Source organism: Procambarus clarkii, chromosome 93 (assembly GCF_040958095.1).
Source record: "Procambarus clarkii isolate CNS0578487 chromosome 93, FALCON_Pclarkii_2.0, whole genome shotgun sequence".
NCBI lineage: Eukaryota > Metazoa > Arthropoda > Malacostraca > Decapoda > Cambaridae > Procambarus > Procambarus clarkii.
Window position 1 is genome coordinate 12,404,635 of NC_091242.1, and position 19,925 is coordinate 12,424,559.

Below are 19,925 nucleotides of genomic sequence, written 5' to 3' on the forward strand. Positions count from 1 at the left end.
AAGGATGGGAAGGAGGAACGGAGGGAGACGAGGAAGAAAACACAGGAGACACGACAGACCGGGTAGAAAGAAGGGGAACCCCAGACAGAGGACCAGGAGGTGGATCCTTCGGGAGAGAACCCAAAGGAACAGAGGAGGGGGCAGTGGGCGTATCAGGGTCCAAGGCCCGGAAACGGTTGAGAGTCTGAGGAAGGCGGGAAGGACGAGGAGAGGAAGAGCGCAACACGCGAGCATAAGAGATATTAGCATAAGGCGGGAGCCGGCGAACCTGGCGTCTCGCCTCAGGAAAAGATAAACGCTCCCTGTGCTTCAAGTTGAGGATGGCTGCCTCAAGCTTGTAATGGACATACGCACGGGAGAAGGTAGGATGGGCCTCACCGCAGTTGAGGCAACGAGCCTGGGGAGAAGTGCACTCCGACTTAGAGTGACCTTCGCCACCACACAAAGGACAGAGAGAGACAGTCCCAGAGCAGCGGAGGGCACCATGCCCAAACCTCCAGCACTTGTTACAGAGCCGAGGAGAAGGAATGTACTCCTGGACAGAGCACCTGGCACCAGCAAGAATGACAGAGGGTGGAAGGGTCCTACCATCAAAGGTAATCTTCACAACCCGGAGGGGTTGACGGCGACTACCACGAGGGGGACGAGTAAACGTGTCCACCTGGAGAATACAATGGCCCTGGGCAGCAAGGATATGTCGAATATCGTCGTGGCAGTCGCACAGGTCCCGAACACCGGTCGCAACATGGGGCAGGAGCAGAATAGTTCCAATACTGGCATTCAACTGAGCGTTCTTCGAGACCCGAACAGGGGTCTCGCCAAGGCAGGATAAGGCGGCCAAGCGGGAAGCAGCATCCTGAGAAGGAGCAGCAACGACACGTGTACCGAGGCGAGTGGGGTTGAAAGTAATGGAGGCATCCACGGAATCAACGAGATGTCGATGGAGGGAGAAATCGTCAGGAGGCGCAGAATCAAGAGGGAGGAGATCAAAATATTTGGTCCACGAAGCGGGACGAAACAAGGCTTGATAGGTAGCAGAACTGGAAGGAATCAAGCGAGGACGGCGGTGAGAACCCCCAGAGAGAGAGGGGTTAAAAGGCGCAGTAGTTACAACTTGAGAAGGAGCCGCGCCAGAGGACGAGGTAGTCACCACTGGGGGCTTGGGGCTCGACCCAACCACAGAGGAGGGTGGGGAGCCAAGGGAAGGAGTCAGAGAGGCCAAAGGAGGAGCAAGGTCGGGGCCCAATGCAGCGGAGGCTACAGAGCCCGGTCTTCCAATACGGACTGACTCGGGGGCTTGGTCGCCCACCCCACGAGCCTGAGAAGGTAAAGCAGAAACAGCCGAAACAGGGGTCATCATCATTACGAAAAAGAAAATTCATTCACGAATGTGCCCCCACACCCACCATGGAGCCACAATTAGAGGCAGGACACCCAACAAGAAGCTATCGCCGATCTTGCCGGGGCCTCCTAGGGGTGCGTCGTGAGTATACGCCCCTCAAACGCCACCTTAAGAAACCGACAGTCCGTCGAGATCGGGTTCAGTGACGAAAGGGGGATTGACAATAAAAGGTTCCCCGCGCTCTCAACGTCGGGTACTACAGTTCTACGGGTGCAAGAGTATGCCTCCTCAAGCACCCGGGCGTCAAAATAGAAGAAGTCCAAGGGAAGAACCAGAACAAGCAAAAGGTCGGCAAGAAACGGCAAGCAGATAGAAGAGGGGGGGGGGGAGAAAAACGAAACAGAAGGAAAAGGAAAAGGTGCCCAGCAGAATTGGAGAGGACGGCAGCAGGAGCACAAGGCTAGAAAAGGACAGAGGACTGTCCCAAGGAGCATCACACTCCGGCAACCGCCCACTAAGCCCCCACACGGCAACAACGAGCTGAACGGGGAGGGGGAGCTCTAGCTGAAATGTTTCCAAGCTCCTATTTCTGCTACTTTTGCTACTGCACCTACTCCTACTAGATCCTTGGGATCTCACTTCGTCTTCTCCATCGTCCTCCTTTCCACTTCCAGCTTTTTTCTAGGCCTCCTTGTTCTGCCACTTCGCTCCAAGCTCTCAAATGTCTAAGGACCTCATCCTTCATTCCTGCCACTTTAGATGTTTGCATCTTAATGCCACATTTCTCCACTATCTGCTTCAATTGTTCTTTGGTACAACCTTCCAAATCCTCAGGCTTGCCTGACTCTACAAACTCTTGCACCATCTCCATCTTGTCCTGTGGGTCTTCCCGAGAGAGAGAATATACCTGCGGTCGCATAGGTTACCTATTATTGTAAAGGGTGTATCAGTCCAACCTCCTGGACTCGAACTGTGGGTGTGTCAATCCAATCTCCCAGACAGGTTCCCAATATCTGTTCTGGTATTAGGAGGTTAGGACTTATGTAACTCAAACCTCCAAAGAGAGCTCTGGTTGTTGCACCAGACTTTTACTTGCGTACAGGTGGACAATGTCCCCCAACCACTCTCTGCTGGAATAGACAACCGACCTCGGCAGCCACACTCCCACTACCGTCGGTCGACCAGCAATGAACACTAGAGTGCTTGAAATTTATTCAGGAGATCACCCTGTACGCCTCTTCTTCTCGGAGAGGGGCTCAGCATCACACGTTTAGAGGTGCGGCTCCAACACTGGCCTGGTTGTCCTGTGTACACACCATACTTGAGCCGCCATGATTCCCCACTCTCTCCTTGTTTGGTATAATCTCCTATATCCCCCTTTTATGAATTAGTATTCTCTGTCACCCTGTCTGCAGCCTTGATCCTTTCTCCATCTCTCTCTCTCTCGTTCTCTCCTGCTTTCTAGGAAGCCTCAACAAGACAAGAGCAAAAGCCAGCAAACAATACACATTTAATAAACGAAAAAACATATTCAATACATGATATACAAAAGATAAAATATTAACATGTAACACTCTAAGCTACTACAACCTGGTAGCAATCCAATATCATATCCTGGCTTCACCAACAGTTTATATCAAGTGGCTGCTCAACTCTTGGCTTGCCACTTACTCCTCCCTCACTATATGGGGTTGCAATCTTGTCACAACATTATTGCACATTCAGCCCTACAAGTATATAAAACTCAGCCTGGGGCTGTAACACCAGAAACAGTTACTTAAATTTTCCCCAACTCAAGAAGAAATTAATCTCTCACCTTACACTGCATCATACACAACAATAAGCATTTAAACAGTCCCCTTATACATTCCTGTGTATCCACCATAAACCTCTGTTCTGCTCCTAGAGGCTCATTATCATGCATATCTCTAGGTTCTCCAAAATACTCAACAAGTTACTTCTGCAGTTCTCCCAAGACTGCTGCACAATGAAGTCCTCTTCAAACACCTGTGATACTTCACCACTGATTCCACGGAGACAAGTGAAACTCCTCTTCACTGCTCCTTTACTCCTTGAGGTCAACTCCTCACTATGGAGTTCTGCTCTCCTGCAGATTTCAGCACACACTTCTCCAGCCTCGAAGTTTCCTCCATTAACTCCTTCCCTGAATGAAGGAGTGTTTCCCAACTAAAACATAATTAAACGTATTCACAGAAAATATAACTCCTCCCTATGAAATCTGTTTAAGCACCAACGCGTCGCTGCGACAGTCCTCCTCCATCTATGGTGGGTCCATTTTCGATATGTCCCCTGCTGGCCCTCCCGACCAGCCGGGGGCTTCCATTCCCCCCCCCCCTCAGTAATCCACTGACCTTCGTCTAGGGAGGACGTATGACTCCTCCCTCTCCAAGATGTTCTCCTATCTCTACTCTCTTATTTCAGCTTACTGCCATATTAATATATTTGTTCTATATATATAAACATCTGCCATGGTCGCTGGGCACACGATCAAACACAATTAACCAATGTAACACGTGTTATATGAGCTTACCTCAGAGTCTGTTTCTCGGCGCTCAGGTCCTGGTCCTCTCAATGGCACCCACACACAGGTCTCCACAATATCGCTGTAGGACTGCCTCACAAGGCTTCTTGTAGTCCTGACTTGAGCCCTTTAAATCGTCCTCAGGCTTCACTCATAAGTGCCTGTTTGATTACCTCCTTTTGTAGGAGCACACAGTTAGGGGTTTCCCGCCTCTGCCACGAGCTCAGCACAGCACTACCCCCTCTCACGACCTCTGTTGCTCAAGTAAGGTCATATCGCCATCCCACGAACCTAATATGTCCTCAAAGTATTGACATCTCATGTCATGTCACTTATTTACATGTTCATCCTCTGCTCATGTTTTAATGTTAGTCAATGACAATTATATATATATATATATATATATATATATATATATATATATATATATATATATATATATATATATATATATATATTGGTAGCAGTCTTTCCTGTAGACATATATTATTAAATATGACCGAAAAGTATGATTAATAATTCTAACACGAATTTTCTCGATCTTTCTTATGTTTCTTTTCACTGTTGATGGTAATTGAAAAATCAATTCTCCAAAATTAATTTTTATTTCTAGTCTGACGTGACACTTGAGCGCGTTTCGTAAAACTTGTTACATTTTCAAAGACTTTAGTTTACACACACACACAACTATAACTGAATAGAGCTTAAACACCTTCAATTTTTTATACCTGCATTTGGGTGAGGTGATATGTTACAACAGTTTTTGGATGAGGTGAAAACAAACTTTCAACACAAGCCATAACACGAAACAATGGGTATTGAAGGTAATACCTTCATAATGTAATACCTTCAATACCCATTGTTCGTGCGTTCTGGCTACTAGGTACGACATATATATATATATATATATATATATATATATATATATATATATATATATATATATATATATATATATATATATATATATATATATATATATATATATATATATATATATATATATATATATATACATATTTTTTTTTTTAACCGAAAAGTCACACCCCAGAAGTGACTCGAAACCATACTTCAAGAGCACTCTGCAGTTGCAGAGTACAGGACACTTTAGCCACTCGACCATCACGACCGGACAGAAGATGATGGTAGCCGAGGCTATTTCCCCATCACCCCGTCAGCGCTCTGATGGTAATCTTGGGTATAGTATTTTACCAAATCACCTTATTCTTTGGAGCACACGTGAGGAACACAAATACAAACAAGCCTGAATGGTCCCCAGGCATATATGCAACCGAAAACTCACACCCCAGAAGCGACTCGAATCCATACTGCCAGGAGCATTCTGCAACTGGTGTACAGGATACCTTAGCCACTCGACCATCACGACCGGACAAAAGATGACACACATGCCCATGTACGTGTGCACGTGCCCACTTGAATGTGTACGTGCCTACGTGAGTGTACACGTCCCCATGTGCGTGTGCAACTGCCCATATGCATGTACATGCGCCCATGTGCGCGTGCATGTGCCCATATGCGTGTACACATGCCCACGTGTACATGTTCTTCCCTTCTTCCCCGTAGCTGCTTCCTACTATTCATGTTCCAATGCACTCTGCAGACATCGACGACCCATCTGTCAATGGGATACATAGACGAGAGTAAATATGGAATGACCAAAAAAACATCGCTTAAATGCAGACGAGGAGTCACAGTAGCGTGGCTGAAATATGTTAACCAAACCACACACAAGAAAGTGAAAGTACGACGACGTTCCGGTCCGTCCTGGACCATTCTCATGTCGATTGTCAATCGATTTAGGCATCGATGGAAGGCCAATCGCCTAAATGTTCGTATAAAGGCAAATAAGACACTGATTTATTTCTCGAAGCGTTAGTAATAAGACACCTGGTGTTGTTCTTCAGCTATATCTTGCTTTTGTTAGGCCCCATATAGATTTTGCAGTTCAGTTTTGATCGCCATACTACAGAATAGATTCAAATTTACTTGAAAGCGTCCGACATTGGAAAAAGAAGTTAATCCCGCAAATTAGAAACCTGTCATATGAAGAAAGATTGAAAAACTTAAATTACATTATCTAGAAAGGCAAAGAATTAGGCGTGACATGATAGAGGTGTACAAGTGGATGAAAGGTCTTAACAAGTTCTGTAATGTAGTTGGTGGTGTTGTCGTCGTTGATCCTTCTTTACGGACAACCCAACCCCCAACTCGGTGGAGTGCTTATACTCTACCAGATCACCCTGGACGCTTCTGGCTCTCGGAGAGGGGCTCAACGTCACACGTTTAGGGGATGCGGCTCCAATACTTAGCCTCGTTGTCACGTGCACACACCCACTCGAGCCGCTGTGACTCCCCACTCTCTCCTTATGGGATAGGATCTCAATCCCCTTTGACTTATTAGTATTACCTTCTACCCTGTCCACAGCAGTAGTTCTTGGTTCTTTCGGTCGACGGGAGAGGACGTGCTGCTCATCCCTCCAGCTGTCTCTCTCATCTCCGTCCTCTCATTTAGGCTTCCTGCCTTACCAAAACATTTCTAACTTATCAATAAACATTCGCTACTGTCGCTGGGCACACGACCAACTACAAGTAATCACTCTAAACTGGCTTATATTGGGCTTACCACAGATTGTCTAATCGAGGGCGCTATCCCTCTGATGGCGTCTGGTCAGGGTGCTCCCACAGCCCACGAAAATGTCTCTGGACGGCTTAATGCTCTCTCCTCGCCGTCCAGGACTTGAGACCACAATTTCCCAGCTCGATTCCACAGCTGGCACGTCTGCACACTTCTCCTCTCTTGGAGATATATCCCTAGGGGTTCCTTTCTGACGGGAGCTCAAACAGAGCACGGCTTCCCCCTGCGATGTCGGGCACTCAAGTGAGCTCAAAGCCCTCCAGAAGCGAGCCTCACGCCTCCAGCAAATTATCCACATCTCCTAACCAGTCATTTATCTATTTTCTTATTCACTGCCCATAATCTCAAATCGTTCATAAAATCCGACAAACTATTTTAGATCTGTGTTATCAGCTCTATATTTCCTAGACCTTCTAGTCAGGTCAGGCTTGATAGAATAATTCTCAGAGGGGAGACTCGTTTTTCGGCTGCCTGGGATCATAACACAAGGGTATTATAATAGGGTAATTGGGTACCCTTAGCAAGAATATTTATAATAGGATATTAAAAGTACAAACAGAAGACAAAACAGGAAACAATGGGTATCATTTGTATAAGTTTATATTTAGGAAAGACCTAGGTAAATACTAGTTCGGTAACAGTGTTGTAGATTTGTGGAACCAATTACAGTGTAACATAATAGAAGCAGGATCCCATGATCGTCTCAAGCGTAGGTTAGACATTTATATGAATGAGATTACGTTGATATAAATAGGATATGCTTCGTATGGGCCATTAGGCCTTCTGTAGTTCCCTTCACTACTATATTCTTCTCATAATAGATAGGTAATGATGATAACGTTACTGGATAGAATCTGCATGGTGCTGAGATTGCGAAAGGGCGTCTGGGAGTTATGATAAGTAAGAATTTAAAGACAAAAAATCAATACATTAATGTTCGAAATATGACAAATAGGTCACTAGGTTTAATTTTCAAAACGTTAATAATAAAATACTTGGTGATATTCATCAGCTATCTGGGTCTTGTTAGGCCTTATTTAGATTATGCAGTTCAGTTTTGGTCGCCATACTATATAATGTACACAAATTCACTGGAGAAAGCGTCAAGCGAAGGATGACAAAGTTAATCCCGCAAAATAAAAACATTCCATATGAAGAAATTGAAAACCTTAATTTTCATACTTTAGAAAAGTGAAGAATTAGAAGTAACATGACTGAAGTGTACATGTAGACGAATTTGCATAACAAAGTGGACTTTAATAAGGTTTGTTGATTTCTGAAACCAAGGAATGTTGATTTGTGGAGCTAATAATAGCATAACAGGGTTGTGGATTTGTGGAACCAGTTACCGCGTAACATAATATAAAGAGGAACCCTTGATTATTTAAATTATATGTTAGACATATATATATGATTGCGATTGGGTGGTTATAAATAGGAACTGCCTCGTATGGGCCAGTAGGCCTTCTGCAGTTACCTTTATTCTTATGTTCTTACATGCGTGTACAAGCGCCAATGTGAGTGTGCACGCGCCCATATGCACGTGCACATGTGCGTGTGCACGGGCTCATGTGCGTGTGCACGGACCCATGTGCGTGTGCACGGATTCATGTGCGTGTGCACGGACCCATGTGCGTGTGCACGGATTCATGTGCGCGTGCACGGACCCATGTGCGTGTGCACGGATTCATGTGCGTGTGCACAGGACCGTGTGCACGGATTCATGTGCGTGTGCACAGGACCGTGTGCACGTGTCCATGTGCGTGAGCACGTGCCCATGTATTCACCTAGTTGTGGTTGCGGGGGTCGAGTTTTGCCTCTTTCGGCCCGTGTGTGCGTGAGCATATTTGAGTGTTAGTGCGTTTTAATATTCGTGCAATTTGTGCCTGCAGGAATCAAATCAATTAATTAAATTAAATAAAACTACAATTAAGGACCTTACTTACTCTCCAGTAAAGTGTTAAGAGACAGGCATGATTCATTTCCCCGTACTGGCTTCACGCATACAGTATATCTATTATTGTTGCGCAACTTGTTCCAAGTGTAGTTGGTAGTGTACACTTGATCCGTTACCCAGTAGCGGTTGAAGGAGATACCCAATAGCGACACTGTGTACTCGACGATGGGGTCGGAGTTACACTGCGGGGGTAACCAGGTAGTTGCGATGGCAGACCAGCTCACCGCCTCTGCTGTGAAATCCTCAACCATATCTGGGAGAGATAGTAAGCTAATTAGGGCATGCTTGACTAGATTTTACCTAAATCTTTAACATATAATGTCTATTCAAGGACGAATGGTATAATGCTAGGCTAATGCTGTTTGGCAATCTCCTCGCCCAGCTTTGCATGGTGACTAGTGGGTAGTTGTGACTATCATAGGCCATGCGGGGTGACGTTATTGCTTCCAGTAATAGCCACCTTGTAAAACTGTAATATTGTGTCACAAGTTCGACTCAAGCACAGACATATATATATATATATATATATATATTATTAAATATGACCGAAAAAGTAAGATTAATAATTCTAACACGAATTTTCTCTATCTTTCTTACGTTTCTTTTTACTGTTGGTGGTAATTCAAAGATCAATTCTCCAAAATTCATTTTTATTTCTAGTCTGACGCGACACTTGAACGCGTTTCGTAAAACTTATTACATTTTCAAAGACTTTAGTTTACACATACACAACTGAATAGAACTTACACATCTCCGATTTGTTTATATCTACATTTGAGTGAGGTGGATGGGGTGAGGTGATAATAATAGGGTAATAAATTCATCAACACAAGACAGAACACGAAACAATGGGTATTGAATGGAAGTGATTGTAGAAAGCCTATTGGTCCATATTTCTTGATGCTTCTATATTGAAGCGGAGTCTTGAGGTGGGTAGAATAAAGTTGTGCATTAATTGGCTGTTGATTGCTGGTGTTGACTTCTTAATGTGTAGTGCCTCGCAATCGTCAAGCCGCCTGCTATCGCTGTATCTATCGATGATTTCTGTGTTGTTTACTAGGATTTCTCTGGCGATGGTTTGGTTGTGTGAAGAGATTATATGTTCCTTAATGGAGCCCTGTTGCTTATGCATCGTTAAACGCCTAGAAAGAGATGTTGTTGTCTTGCCTATATACTGGGTTTTTTGGAGCTTACAGTCCCCAAGAGGGCATTTGAAGGCATAGACGACGTTGGTCTCTTTTAAAGCGTTCTGCTTTGTGTCTGGAGAGTTTCTCATGAGTAGGCTGGCCGTTTTTCTGGTTTTATAGTAAATCGTCAGTTGTATCCTCTGATTTTTGTTTGTAGGGATAACGTTTCTATTAACAATATCTTTCAGGACCCTTTCCTCCATTTTATGAGCTGTGGAAAAGAAGTTCCTGTAAAATAGTCTAATAGGAGGTAAAGGTGTTGTGTTAGTTGTCTCTTCAGAGGTTACATGGCGTTTCACTTTTCTTCTTATGATGTCTTCGACAAAACCATTGGAGAAGCCGTTGTTGACTAGGACCTGCCTTACCCTACAGAGTTCTTCGTCGACTTGCTTCCATTCTGAGCTGTGGCTGGGAGCACAGTCGACATATGCGTTAACAACACTCCTCTTGTACCTGTCTGGGCAGTCGCTGTTGGCATTTAGGCACATTCCTATGTTCGTTTCCTTAGTGTAGACTGCAGTGTGGAAACCTCCGCTCTTTTCCATGACTGTTACATCTAGAAAGGGCAGCTTCCCATCCTTTTCCATCTCGTAAGTGAAACGCAGCACGGAACTCTGCTCAAATGCCTCCTTCAGCTCCTGCAGATGTCTGACATCAGGTACCTGTGTAAAAATGTCGTCAACATACCTGCAGTATATGGCCGGTTTCAAGTTCATGTCGACTAAGACTTTTTGCTCGATGGTACCCATGTAGAAGTTTGCAAACAGTTAATCGAAGATGTTTAAACTCTGTTCAGTTATAATTGTGTGTGTGTAAACTAAAGTCTTTGAAAATGTAATAAGTTTTACGGAACATGCTCAAGTGTCACGTCAGACTAGAAATAAAAATGAATTTTGGAGAATTGATTTTTCATTTACCATCAACAGGGGAAAAAAATATAAGAAACATTGAGAAAATTCGTGTTAGAATTATTAATCTTACTTTTTCGGTCATATTTAATAATATATGTCTACAGGAAAGACTGCTACCAAAATATATATATATATATATATATATATATATATATATATATATATATATATATATATATATATATATATATTATATATACATATATATATATGTTTCATTGAATATGACCGAATATTCTGTATTTATTATTTTCTGGTTTAGGGCTTCTATCCCTCTAACTATTTTCTTAGCATCAGGGCTTAATTTTTCAATTAAGCCCTGATGCTAAGAAAATAGTTAGAGGGAGAGAAGCCCTAAACCAGAAAATAATAAATACAGAATATGCGGTCATATTCAATGAAACATGTTTGAAGGAAAACCTGCTGCCAGTATACACCAATATATATATATATATATATATATATACATATATATATATATATATATATATATATATATTGTCGGGGTTCACCACAAGAGGGGCGAGTAACAGTATACCCAAGGTCACTCACCGTAGCCCTGCGGGTCTTCACTCTATCCTCGCGGCGCCACTGTACGCCAAGAGAGTATCCCAGTCAATCCCAACCGGCCTCTGATCGAGAATGAGTGAGAACACAGCTTGTTCTCTTAACTGCTGTGTGCCCGCCCCGACAGAAAGCTCTACTACTAACCACAAGGTCGCCAACTGGTGTTTCCCGTGTCCAGTAACACGTCAGTGGTTTTGTTGAATTGTGGTACCAGTGGCAAGAGCACACTTAATAGGTCTGCTATCAGGCAGGTATTTATTTCTATCACTATCTCCTTTCACGTATTATATAGCCACAAGAAATGTGGAGGGGATGATACAAACGCCAAGGTATTTTGTGTTTTACTTAAAACTCAAGACATCACATAATTATATCAATAAACAAACAGCTATTTCATGCGAAAGTCGCTCGTTCTCACAAATAATCATGAACTCGCCAAGCTGGCAATGCTCCCCCCTCACGTCAATTTCAAAATCAGCTGGGCGACTCTCACTGTGCGAATGTTCGTTTATCTGTTTGTCTGGCGTGAGGCGCCTGTTTCTTTAAATTCTCAACTATCACTGTATTAACACACAACACGATTACTGCTATAATGGCAATAGAACGCAGATGATTCACTGCACTAGTCTTGAGCTCAATCAAACATTTCTATATTAATGAACACAATAATTCACTATCATGGTATAACACACTGCACCTCATTTAATGATAACGCATGCAAGTATATATTACTGGAGTTCTCAGTAATTCCTTTCATGGGCGAATATTCAATTGATCACTCCACACATGAATGGTTATTCAATACACAAGCATAGACATATATATATATATATATATAGATAAATCAAAGACATCAATAATAGTAATAATATAGTTACTGGGCACATAGCCTAACACCAAATACTGGCACATTTTTATATATATATATATATATATATATATATATATATATATATATATATATATATATATATATATATATATATATATATATATATATATATATATATATATATGTCGTACCTAGTAGCCAGAACTCACTTCTCAGCCTACTATGCAAGGCCCGATTTGCCTAATAAGCCAAGTTTTCATGAATTAATGTTTTTTCGTCTACCTAACCTACCTAACCTAACCTAACCTAGCTTTTTTTGGCTACCTAACCTAACCTTACCTATATATATAGGTTAGGTTAGGTTAGGTAGGGTTGGTTAGGTTCGGCCATATATCTACGTTAATTTTAACTTCAATAAAAAAAAATTGACCTCATACATAGTGAAAAGGGTAGCTTTATCATTTCATAAGAAAAAAATTATAGTAAATATATTAATTCAGGAAAACTTGGCTTATTAGGCAAATCGGGCCTTGAATAGTAGGCTGAGAAGTGAGTTCTGGCTACTAGGTACGACATATATATATATATATATATATATATATATATATATATATATATATATATATATATATATATATATCTTGGTGTATACTGGCAGCAGGTTTTCTTTCAAACATGTTTCATTGAATATGACCGCATATTCTGTATTTATTATTTTCTGGTTTAGGGCTTCTATCCCTCTAACTATTTTCTTAGCATCAGGGCTTAATTGGAATAGGAGTTCTCCAAAACTCATTTTCGTACTTTTAAGGTGAAGAAAAGAAGTGATTTACTATAGAGTGTATTTACACTTATTTGTATAATTTGCACGACGTTTCGAACCTCCATGGTTCATTCTCAAGTGAACAGATCTTACAATACTAGTTGATTTTATACCCGCATTAGGTCAGGTGATAATACAATGAAGGTGAAAAACATGGGGGGATACATAAGGGATAAACATAGGGGCTGCAGAAGGCTTATTGGCCCATACGAGGCATCTCCTATCTAAACACAAAGATTAATCCAGTGTAATTGGCCTGTTATGTTGGGCATTGTCTTCTGTGTTGGCATCGATATGTTCTTGTCTTGTCCTTACTCTCATGGTGGGTAGAGTAAATAGTTCCGTGATTTGGGTGTTCATGGTAGGTCGCTCTATTCTTATGTGAATTGCCTCAAGAATTTGTAATCTTCTTGAATCTTGGGTTTTGTCTATTATGCAAGTATTCTTGTTCAACATTTCTCTTGTTAGAGTAATGTCATGGGCTTGTGTCATGTGATTCCCTAGGGAATCACATGAGACATGGTATAAAATCAACTAGTATTGTAAGATCTGTTCACTTGAGAATGAACCATGGAGGTTCGAAACGTCGTGCAAATTATACAAATAAGTGTAAATACACTCTATAGTAAATCACTTCTTTTCTTCACCTTAAAAGTACGAAAATGAGTTTTGGAGAACTCCTATTCCAATTAAGCCCTGATGCTAAGAAAATAGTTAGAGGGATAGAAGCCCTAAACCAGAAAATAATAAATACAGAATATGCGGTCATATTCAATGAAATATATATATCTATATATATATATATTCTCTCACTAAATGATCATATTAAAGTCTCATGAAAGACATTATCAACACAGTAAATTCATCAATTACTCCGGGTTCCTGCACACACCAATAATAATAATAATAGATACCGTGAGTGCTCTATGTAGCCCGACTCTGCACAGTGGTGCCTTACTGTGACATAGGTGAGCCTTGCTCACGACATACAAAATACTCTGGCTTAATAATATAGCTGACTAAAGGGGAATTGGGAGGGAAACTAGAATCACCTACTTCCACCTATCCTCCGGTGAGAGTTGAGTTGTAGCTCCTGGTCCAGGCTCCTGCCTCGTGTAGGGAACGCCCCCACACACACCCTGTCGTGTCCTCCAGGAACTCAATCAACGTCCCAAAATAAACGCGTCGTCTCCGTGTTCTGTCCTCCGCGGGTCCCTGCTCCTCCTCCACGTCTTGTAGGGTAGGAGTCAGTCACCCAGCCGTCAACTTCTCCTCCCAACTACGGCTGCCAACCTACGTCTCGGCTGCAGTCGTATGGATTCCCAATTAGTGTCTTCTTTCACTGCTTCCCAGTGGATTGGCCCATCCGCTACGTCATTACTGTAAAGCTATCGGACGTCCCAGAGGATACTGCCTAGACTTCACCTGCACAGCACCCGACCCTGGAGCACTTGATGCTCAATATTCCGTCAATTCCCTCTTCGGTCCACACATGGAATGAAGGAAGACCTCCCGGCGTACTGGCAGACTACGGGTGATGCGTAAGATCCACGGGAGTGGCATATTACTGTCAGATTGACAGGATCAACTTTCACACATCCGTCCACCTTGACGTGTCGTGTCAGACTGATTCCCTCACGGAGAATTGGCCCAGCCACTACGTCATCACTGTGAAGCTATCAGCCGTCGCATACGTCGCTGCCTAGACTCCACTCTTGCACAACACCTGTCCCTGGAGCACTTGATGCTCAATATTCTGTCAATTCCTTCTCTGGTCCAACACATGAACGAAGGAAGACCCCACAGGTGTTGGCAGACCACGGATGATGCGTAAATCCTCCGGAGACGGGGTAAACTGTCCAACTGACAGGACCCTCCAGCGCACGTCCGACCTCCTTGACGTGCTGTCTTGACTGATGGTGCCAGAGTCGCGCACTGACCGGACCCCCCTTCCTTCGTGACGTCATATTCGCCATGGGAGGTTTTCATTGGCTCCCTGTGCCACATCGCTGTTGGCGACCAATCTGGTGTCACTGACGTCACACAGTTTTGGCGGCAAAACAGAGGAGCCAGCGCCATATTGGCTTCCTAAAGGGCTTATACCACAGGCCAAAATACTCTTCTTTTACAAATTTTTCGCCACCTCGAGAACACTACACTCTCCCACATATATCAAACTGATGCCTGCGACGTAGAGAACGCTCGGGTAAAGCGGACATGACTTACAGCAGGTGTGGGAGAAATATAAGGGGGGGAACACCGTCACATACCCTTCCCCTTAAAATAAGAGTCATGTCTGGTTAGTGTATACAGGACAGGGCATTCGCAACCACGTTGTCCTTCCCTCGGATGAGTTTAATCTCCAACCAGTACTCCTGCCGCCAATGCAAAACGCTCCTTACGTATCCGTCGACCGTTCCCACGGTCACTCCTGGTGTCCATTGTTCCTTCAGCATGAACAGAGGACTTCGCACCTCTTGTCCATACACCAGCTGGAAAGGTGAGAAACCTAACGATCCTACCACTGCGTTACGCATGGCAAACAACGCTGGGCATACTGCTTCATCCCACTCAGTTCCCTGCTCTGTGCAGAACACTCTCATCAGCATGCCGTCCTGTATGTAAAAATAAGTGGCCCTCTCAGGACCAACACGTCCTCCATTGGCCTCATGAATCAATTCGGGGAACTCTATCTGCTGCAACTCTCCAAGACGAGTGCGGTCCACCCCTAGAGAACTGGTGAGGGTCACCTGTAACTCGCCATCCGGGCTGCCTTCGCCCTCCACTCGTTCTCTGGGTCCCACGAAGAGGTGATCGATTTCCAGACTGTCGGACGTCTCCTCGTCAACCCTATCAGATCCACACCCTCCGTGTCCGTCGCACTGCCTCGGAATCACAGCCCAAACCGGGAACGCCACCGTGGCGATTCCTTTCTCGTCCCCACAGACGTCTAACACTCCGCCTGTCTCCTTATAGTGCTCTAAGCACTCCTCGCCCTTCACGAGATTCGGGAGGACATATCCTCCACATGCATCATTTCCCAAGATGACTTGTGCCTCCATCTTGGGCATTGATGCACAGACCCCCACCACTAGGGTCTGGCAGCCATAATCAGAATTCAGAGTCACCTGGTGTAGGCGCATCCTCACTGGGCCTCCCACAGTGGTCACACTTGCCACCCCGACACTGGTACTCTCGTAACCCTCGGGGAACAGGGTTTCGCTCACCAGGGTAAAATCTGCCCCAGTGTCTCTTAATATTCTCACCGGAATGGGGTCTGCGTCCTCCATCCTTACGGTTCCCTCACACACGAATGGGTGAACTCTTTTCTCCCCATTCAGTACGGGTTCATCCCGCACCCTCTCGGCCATCTGGTCCTCGACCCTTACGAAAGCAACATTTCCCCGCTGCTTAGGGCGTCTGCAGTCCCGCGAGAAGTGTCCGAATCCCCCACAATTGAAGCAGCGAAGCTTCCCCGTCGGAGACCATCCACCACCGCTCGCCCTGGCACCGCCTCCAGAGGATGTCGCTTCGTGTGTCTTCCTCGCACCATCCGTCGACTCCTTCGTCGCAGCAACAGCTCCTGAGCTCTCAGATTGGGACTTCTTTACCGGCTCCACAGCACTCTTCGATCCTCTGTTGTCCCCACTCGAGAGGTGGGACTTGGGAGAACTCGCTCCTGTCCTCCATCCGTCCGTCCTTCTATAATTTCTACCATATCCGGAGTATACAGGCGGTCAGTTCTGTCCCTCTCGGCGTGGGCGCAAGGCTTCTTCCAGCATGTCAGCTCTGTCGGCTGCGGCCCTTAGGTCCTTAATGTCCGCCTCCTTTACTCTAACCCTGATCTCAGGAGAGAGCAAGGACATAAACTTCTCCATGACCATAAGCCTCTTGACATCCTCAGCCGACTTCGCTCCTTCAGACGACTCCAGCCACTTCAGGAACTTCCTCTCCATGTCCCTCGCCGTCTCCGCATATGATTTTCATGGCGATCGGGTACATTCCCTGAATCTCTTCCTGTAACATTCCGGCGTGAGCTTGAAAGAATGGAGCACAGCTCTCTTTACAGCATCGTAGTTGGTGCACTCTCTGAGGTCGAGCATGTTGTAGGCTTCACGAGCTTCCCCGGTGAGCCTACTCTGAACCAGCTCCGCCCACTCCGCCCTCGGCCACTTCTTCAAGGTAGCGACCCTCTCGAAGTGGTCGAAGAAACCTTCAGCTTCGTTTGGTACAAAGACCGGCAAATCTCGCTCCCTCACTCGGCGGTCTTCCTGCTGTGGCGGAACAGGTGGAGCTAGCCCTAGCTCAGCTCGCTTCAACTTCACATCCTTGTTAGCTTCTATCTCCTGCTGTTTCAGCCTAGCTTCTAGCTCGCGCTCCTCTCGCCTTAGCTGTGCTTCTCGCTCCTCTCTGCGCAGCTGTGCCTCTCGCTCTTCTCTGCACAGCTGTGCCTCTGGTTCTCGCTCTTCTTTGCGCTGCTGTGCCTCTGCTTCTCGCTCTTCTTTGCGTTGCTGTGCTTCTCGCTCTTCCCTTCTCAGCTGTGCCTCTCGTTCCTGTTCTTCCCGCTTCAGTTGTGCTTCCAGCTGCAGCTTCATTATCTCCAGCTTAACGCTGCGCCTGCTGCCGCTGGATCCTCTGCTGCTCCCACCAATGCTCAGATGTTCTCCCATACTGGCAGGTGTTTGTGGCCGTTCCTCCCTCAAAGCTTCATCTCGTGCCCTGAGCTGTGCCATGATCTCCAGTCTTCTCTCTCCCACTTTGGAAGATCTCAGCTTTATCCCAAAGTGGTCTGCTATCGATTGTAACTGTGCCTTGGTGCACTCCTCCACCACCTGCTCATCTCTAGTGTCAATGAACCTTGTTACTTTATCATCCTCCATCTTGTGCTATGAGTGATAACCTGTACCTGATACCTAATACCACTGCAAAGTACCACAACTGCAACCTTCATCTTGATCGTTATCCTGGCGAGGTCGCCAATGTCGGGGTTCACCACAAGAGGGGCGAGTAACAGTATACCCAAGGTCACTCACCGTAGCCCTGCGGGTTTTCACTCTATCCTCGCGGCGCCACTGTATGCCAGGAGAGTATCCCAGTCAATCCCAACCGGCCTCTGACCGAGAATGAGTGAGAACACAGCTTGTTCTCTTAACTGCTGTGTGCCCGCCCCGACAGAAGGCTCTACTACTAACCACAAGGTCGCCAACTGGTGTTTCCCGTGTCCAGTAACACGTCAGTGGTTTTGTTGAATTGTGGTACCAGTGGCAAGAGCACACTTAATAGGTCTGCTATCAGGCAGGTATTTATTTCTATCACTCTATCTCCTTTCACGTATTATATAGCCACAAGAAATATGGAGGGGATGATACAAACGTCAAGGTATTTTGTGTTTTACTTAAAACTCAAGACATCACATAATTATATCAATAAACAAACAGCAATTTCATGCGAAAGTCGCTCGTTCTCACAAATAATCATGAACTCGCCAAGCTGGCAATGCTCCCCCTCACGTCAATGTCAAAATCAGCTGGGCGACTCTCACCGTGTGAATGTTCGTTTATCTGTTTGTCTGGCGTGAGGCGCCTGTTTCTTTAAATTCTCAACTATCACTGTATTAACACACAACACGATTACTGATATAATGGCAATAGAACGCAGATGATTCACTGCACTGGTCTTGACCTCAATCAAACATTTCTATATTAATGAACACAATAATTCACTATCATGGTATAACACACTGCATCTCATTTAATGATAATGCATGCAAGTATATATTACTGGAGTTCTCAGTAATTCCTTTCGTGGGCGAATATTCAATTGATCACTGCACACATGAATGGTTATTCAATACACAAGCATAGACATATATATATATATATATAGATAAATCATAGACATCAATAATAGTAATAATATAGTTACTGGGCACATAGCCTAACACCAAATACTGGCACATTTATATATATATATATTCTCTCACTAAATGATCATATTAAAGTCTCATGAAAGACATTATCAACACAGTAAATTCATCAATTACTCCGGGTTCCTGCACACACCAATAATAATAATAATAGATACCGTGAGTGCTTTATGTAGCCCGGCTCTGCACAGTGGTGCCTTACTGTGACATAGGTGAGCCTTGCTCACGACATACAAAATACTTTGGCTAAATAATATAGCTGACTAAAAGGGAATTGGGAGGGAAACTAGAATCACCTACTTCCACCTATCCTCCGGTGAGAGTTGAGTTGTAGCTCCTGGTCCAGGCTCCTGCCTCGTGTAGGGAATGCCCCCACACACACCCTGTCGTGTCCTCCAGGAACTCAATCAACGTCCCAAAATAAACGCGTCGTCTCCGTGTTCTGTCCTCCGCGGGTCCCTGCTCCTCTTCCACGTCTTGTAGGGTTGGAGTCAGTCACCCGGCCGTCAACTTCTCCTCCCAACTATGGCTGCCAACCTACGTCTCGGCTGCAGTCGTATGGATTCCCAATTAGTGTCTTCTTTCACTGCTTCCCAGTGGATTGGCCCATCCGCTACGTCATCACTGTGAAGCTATCGGACGTCCCAGAGGATACTGCCTAGACTTCACCTGCACAGCACCCGACCCTGGAGCACTTGATGCTCAATATTCCGTCAATTCCCTCTTCAGTCCACACATGGAATGAAGGAAGACCTCCCGGCGTACTGGCAGACTACGGGTGACGCGTAAGATCCACGGGAGTGGCGTATTACTGTCAGATTGACAGGATCAACCTTCACACATCCGTCCACCTTGATGTGTCGTGTCAGACTGATTCCCTCACGGAGGATTGGCCCAGCCACTACGTCATCACTTTGAAGCTATCAGCCGTCGCATACGTCGCTGCCTAGACTCCACTCTTGCACAACACCTGTCCCTGGAGCACTTGATGCTCAATATTCTGTCAATTCCTTCTCTGGTCCAACACATGAACGAAGGAAGACCCCACAGGTGTTGGCAGACCACGGGTGATGCGTAAATCCTCCGGAGACGGGGTAAACTGTCCAACTGACTGGACCCCCCCAGCACACGTCCGACCTCCTTGACGTGCTGTCTTAGACTGATGGCGCCAGAGTCGCGCAC

General features: G+C 45.0%; 1 protein-coding gene across 1 annotated transcript in view; it reads right to left on the reverse strand.

The window, feature by feature from the left end:
• Positions 1-19,925, reverse strand: part of LOC123746926 (protogenin) — a 170,684-nt gene that overhangs the window by 42,938 nt on the left and 107,821 nt on the right. The window contains exon 4 of the mRNA XM_069319462.1: positions 8,487-8,750. Within this exon, the coding sequence (XP_069175563.1) occupies positions 8,487-8,748 (262 nt within the window). The 5' untranslated portion in view covers positions 8,749-8,750. The remainder of the gene's footprint in view (positions 1-8,486; positions 8,751-19,925) is intronic.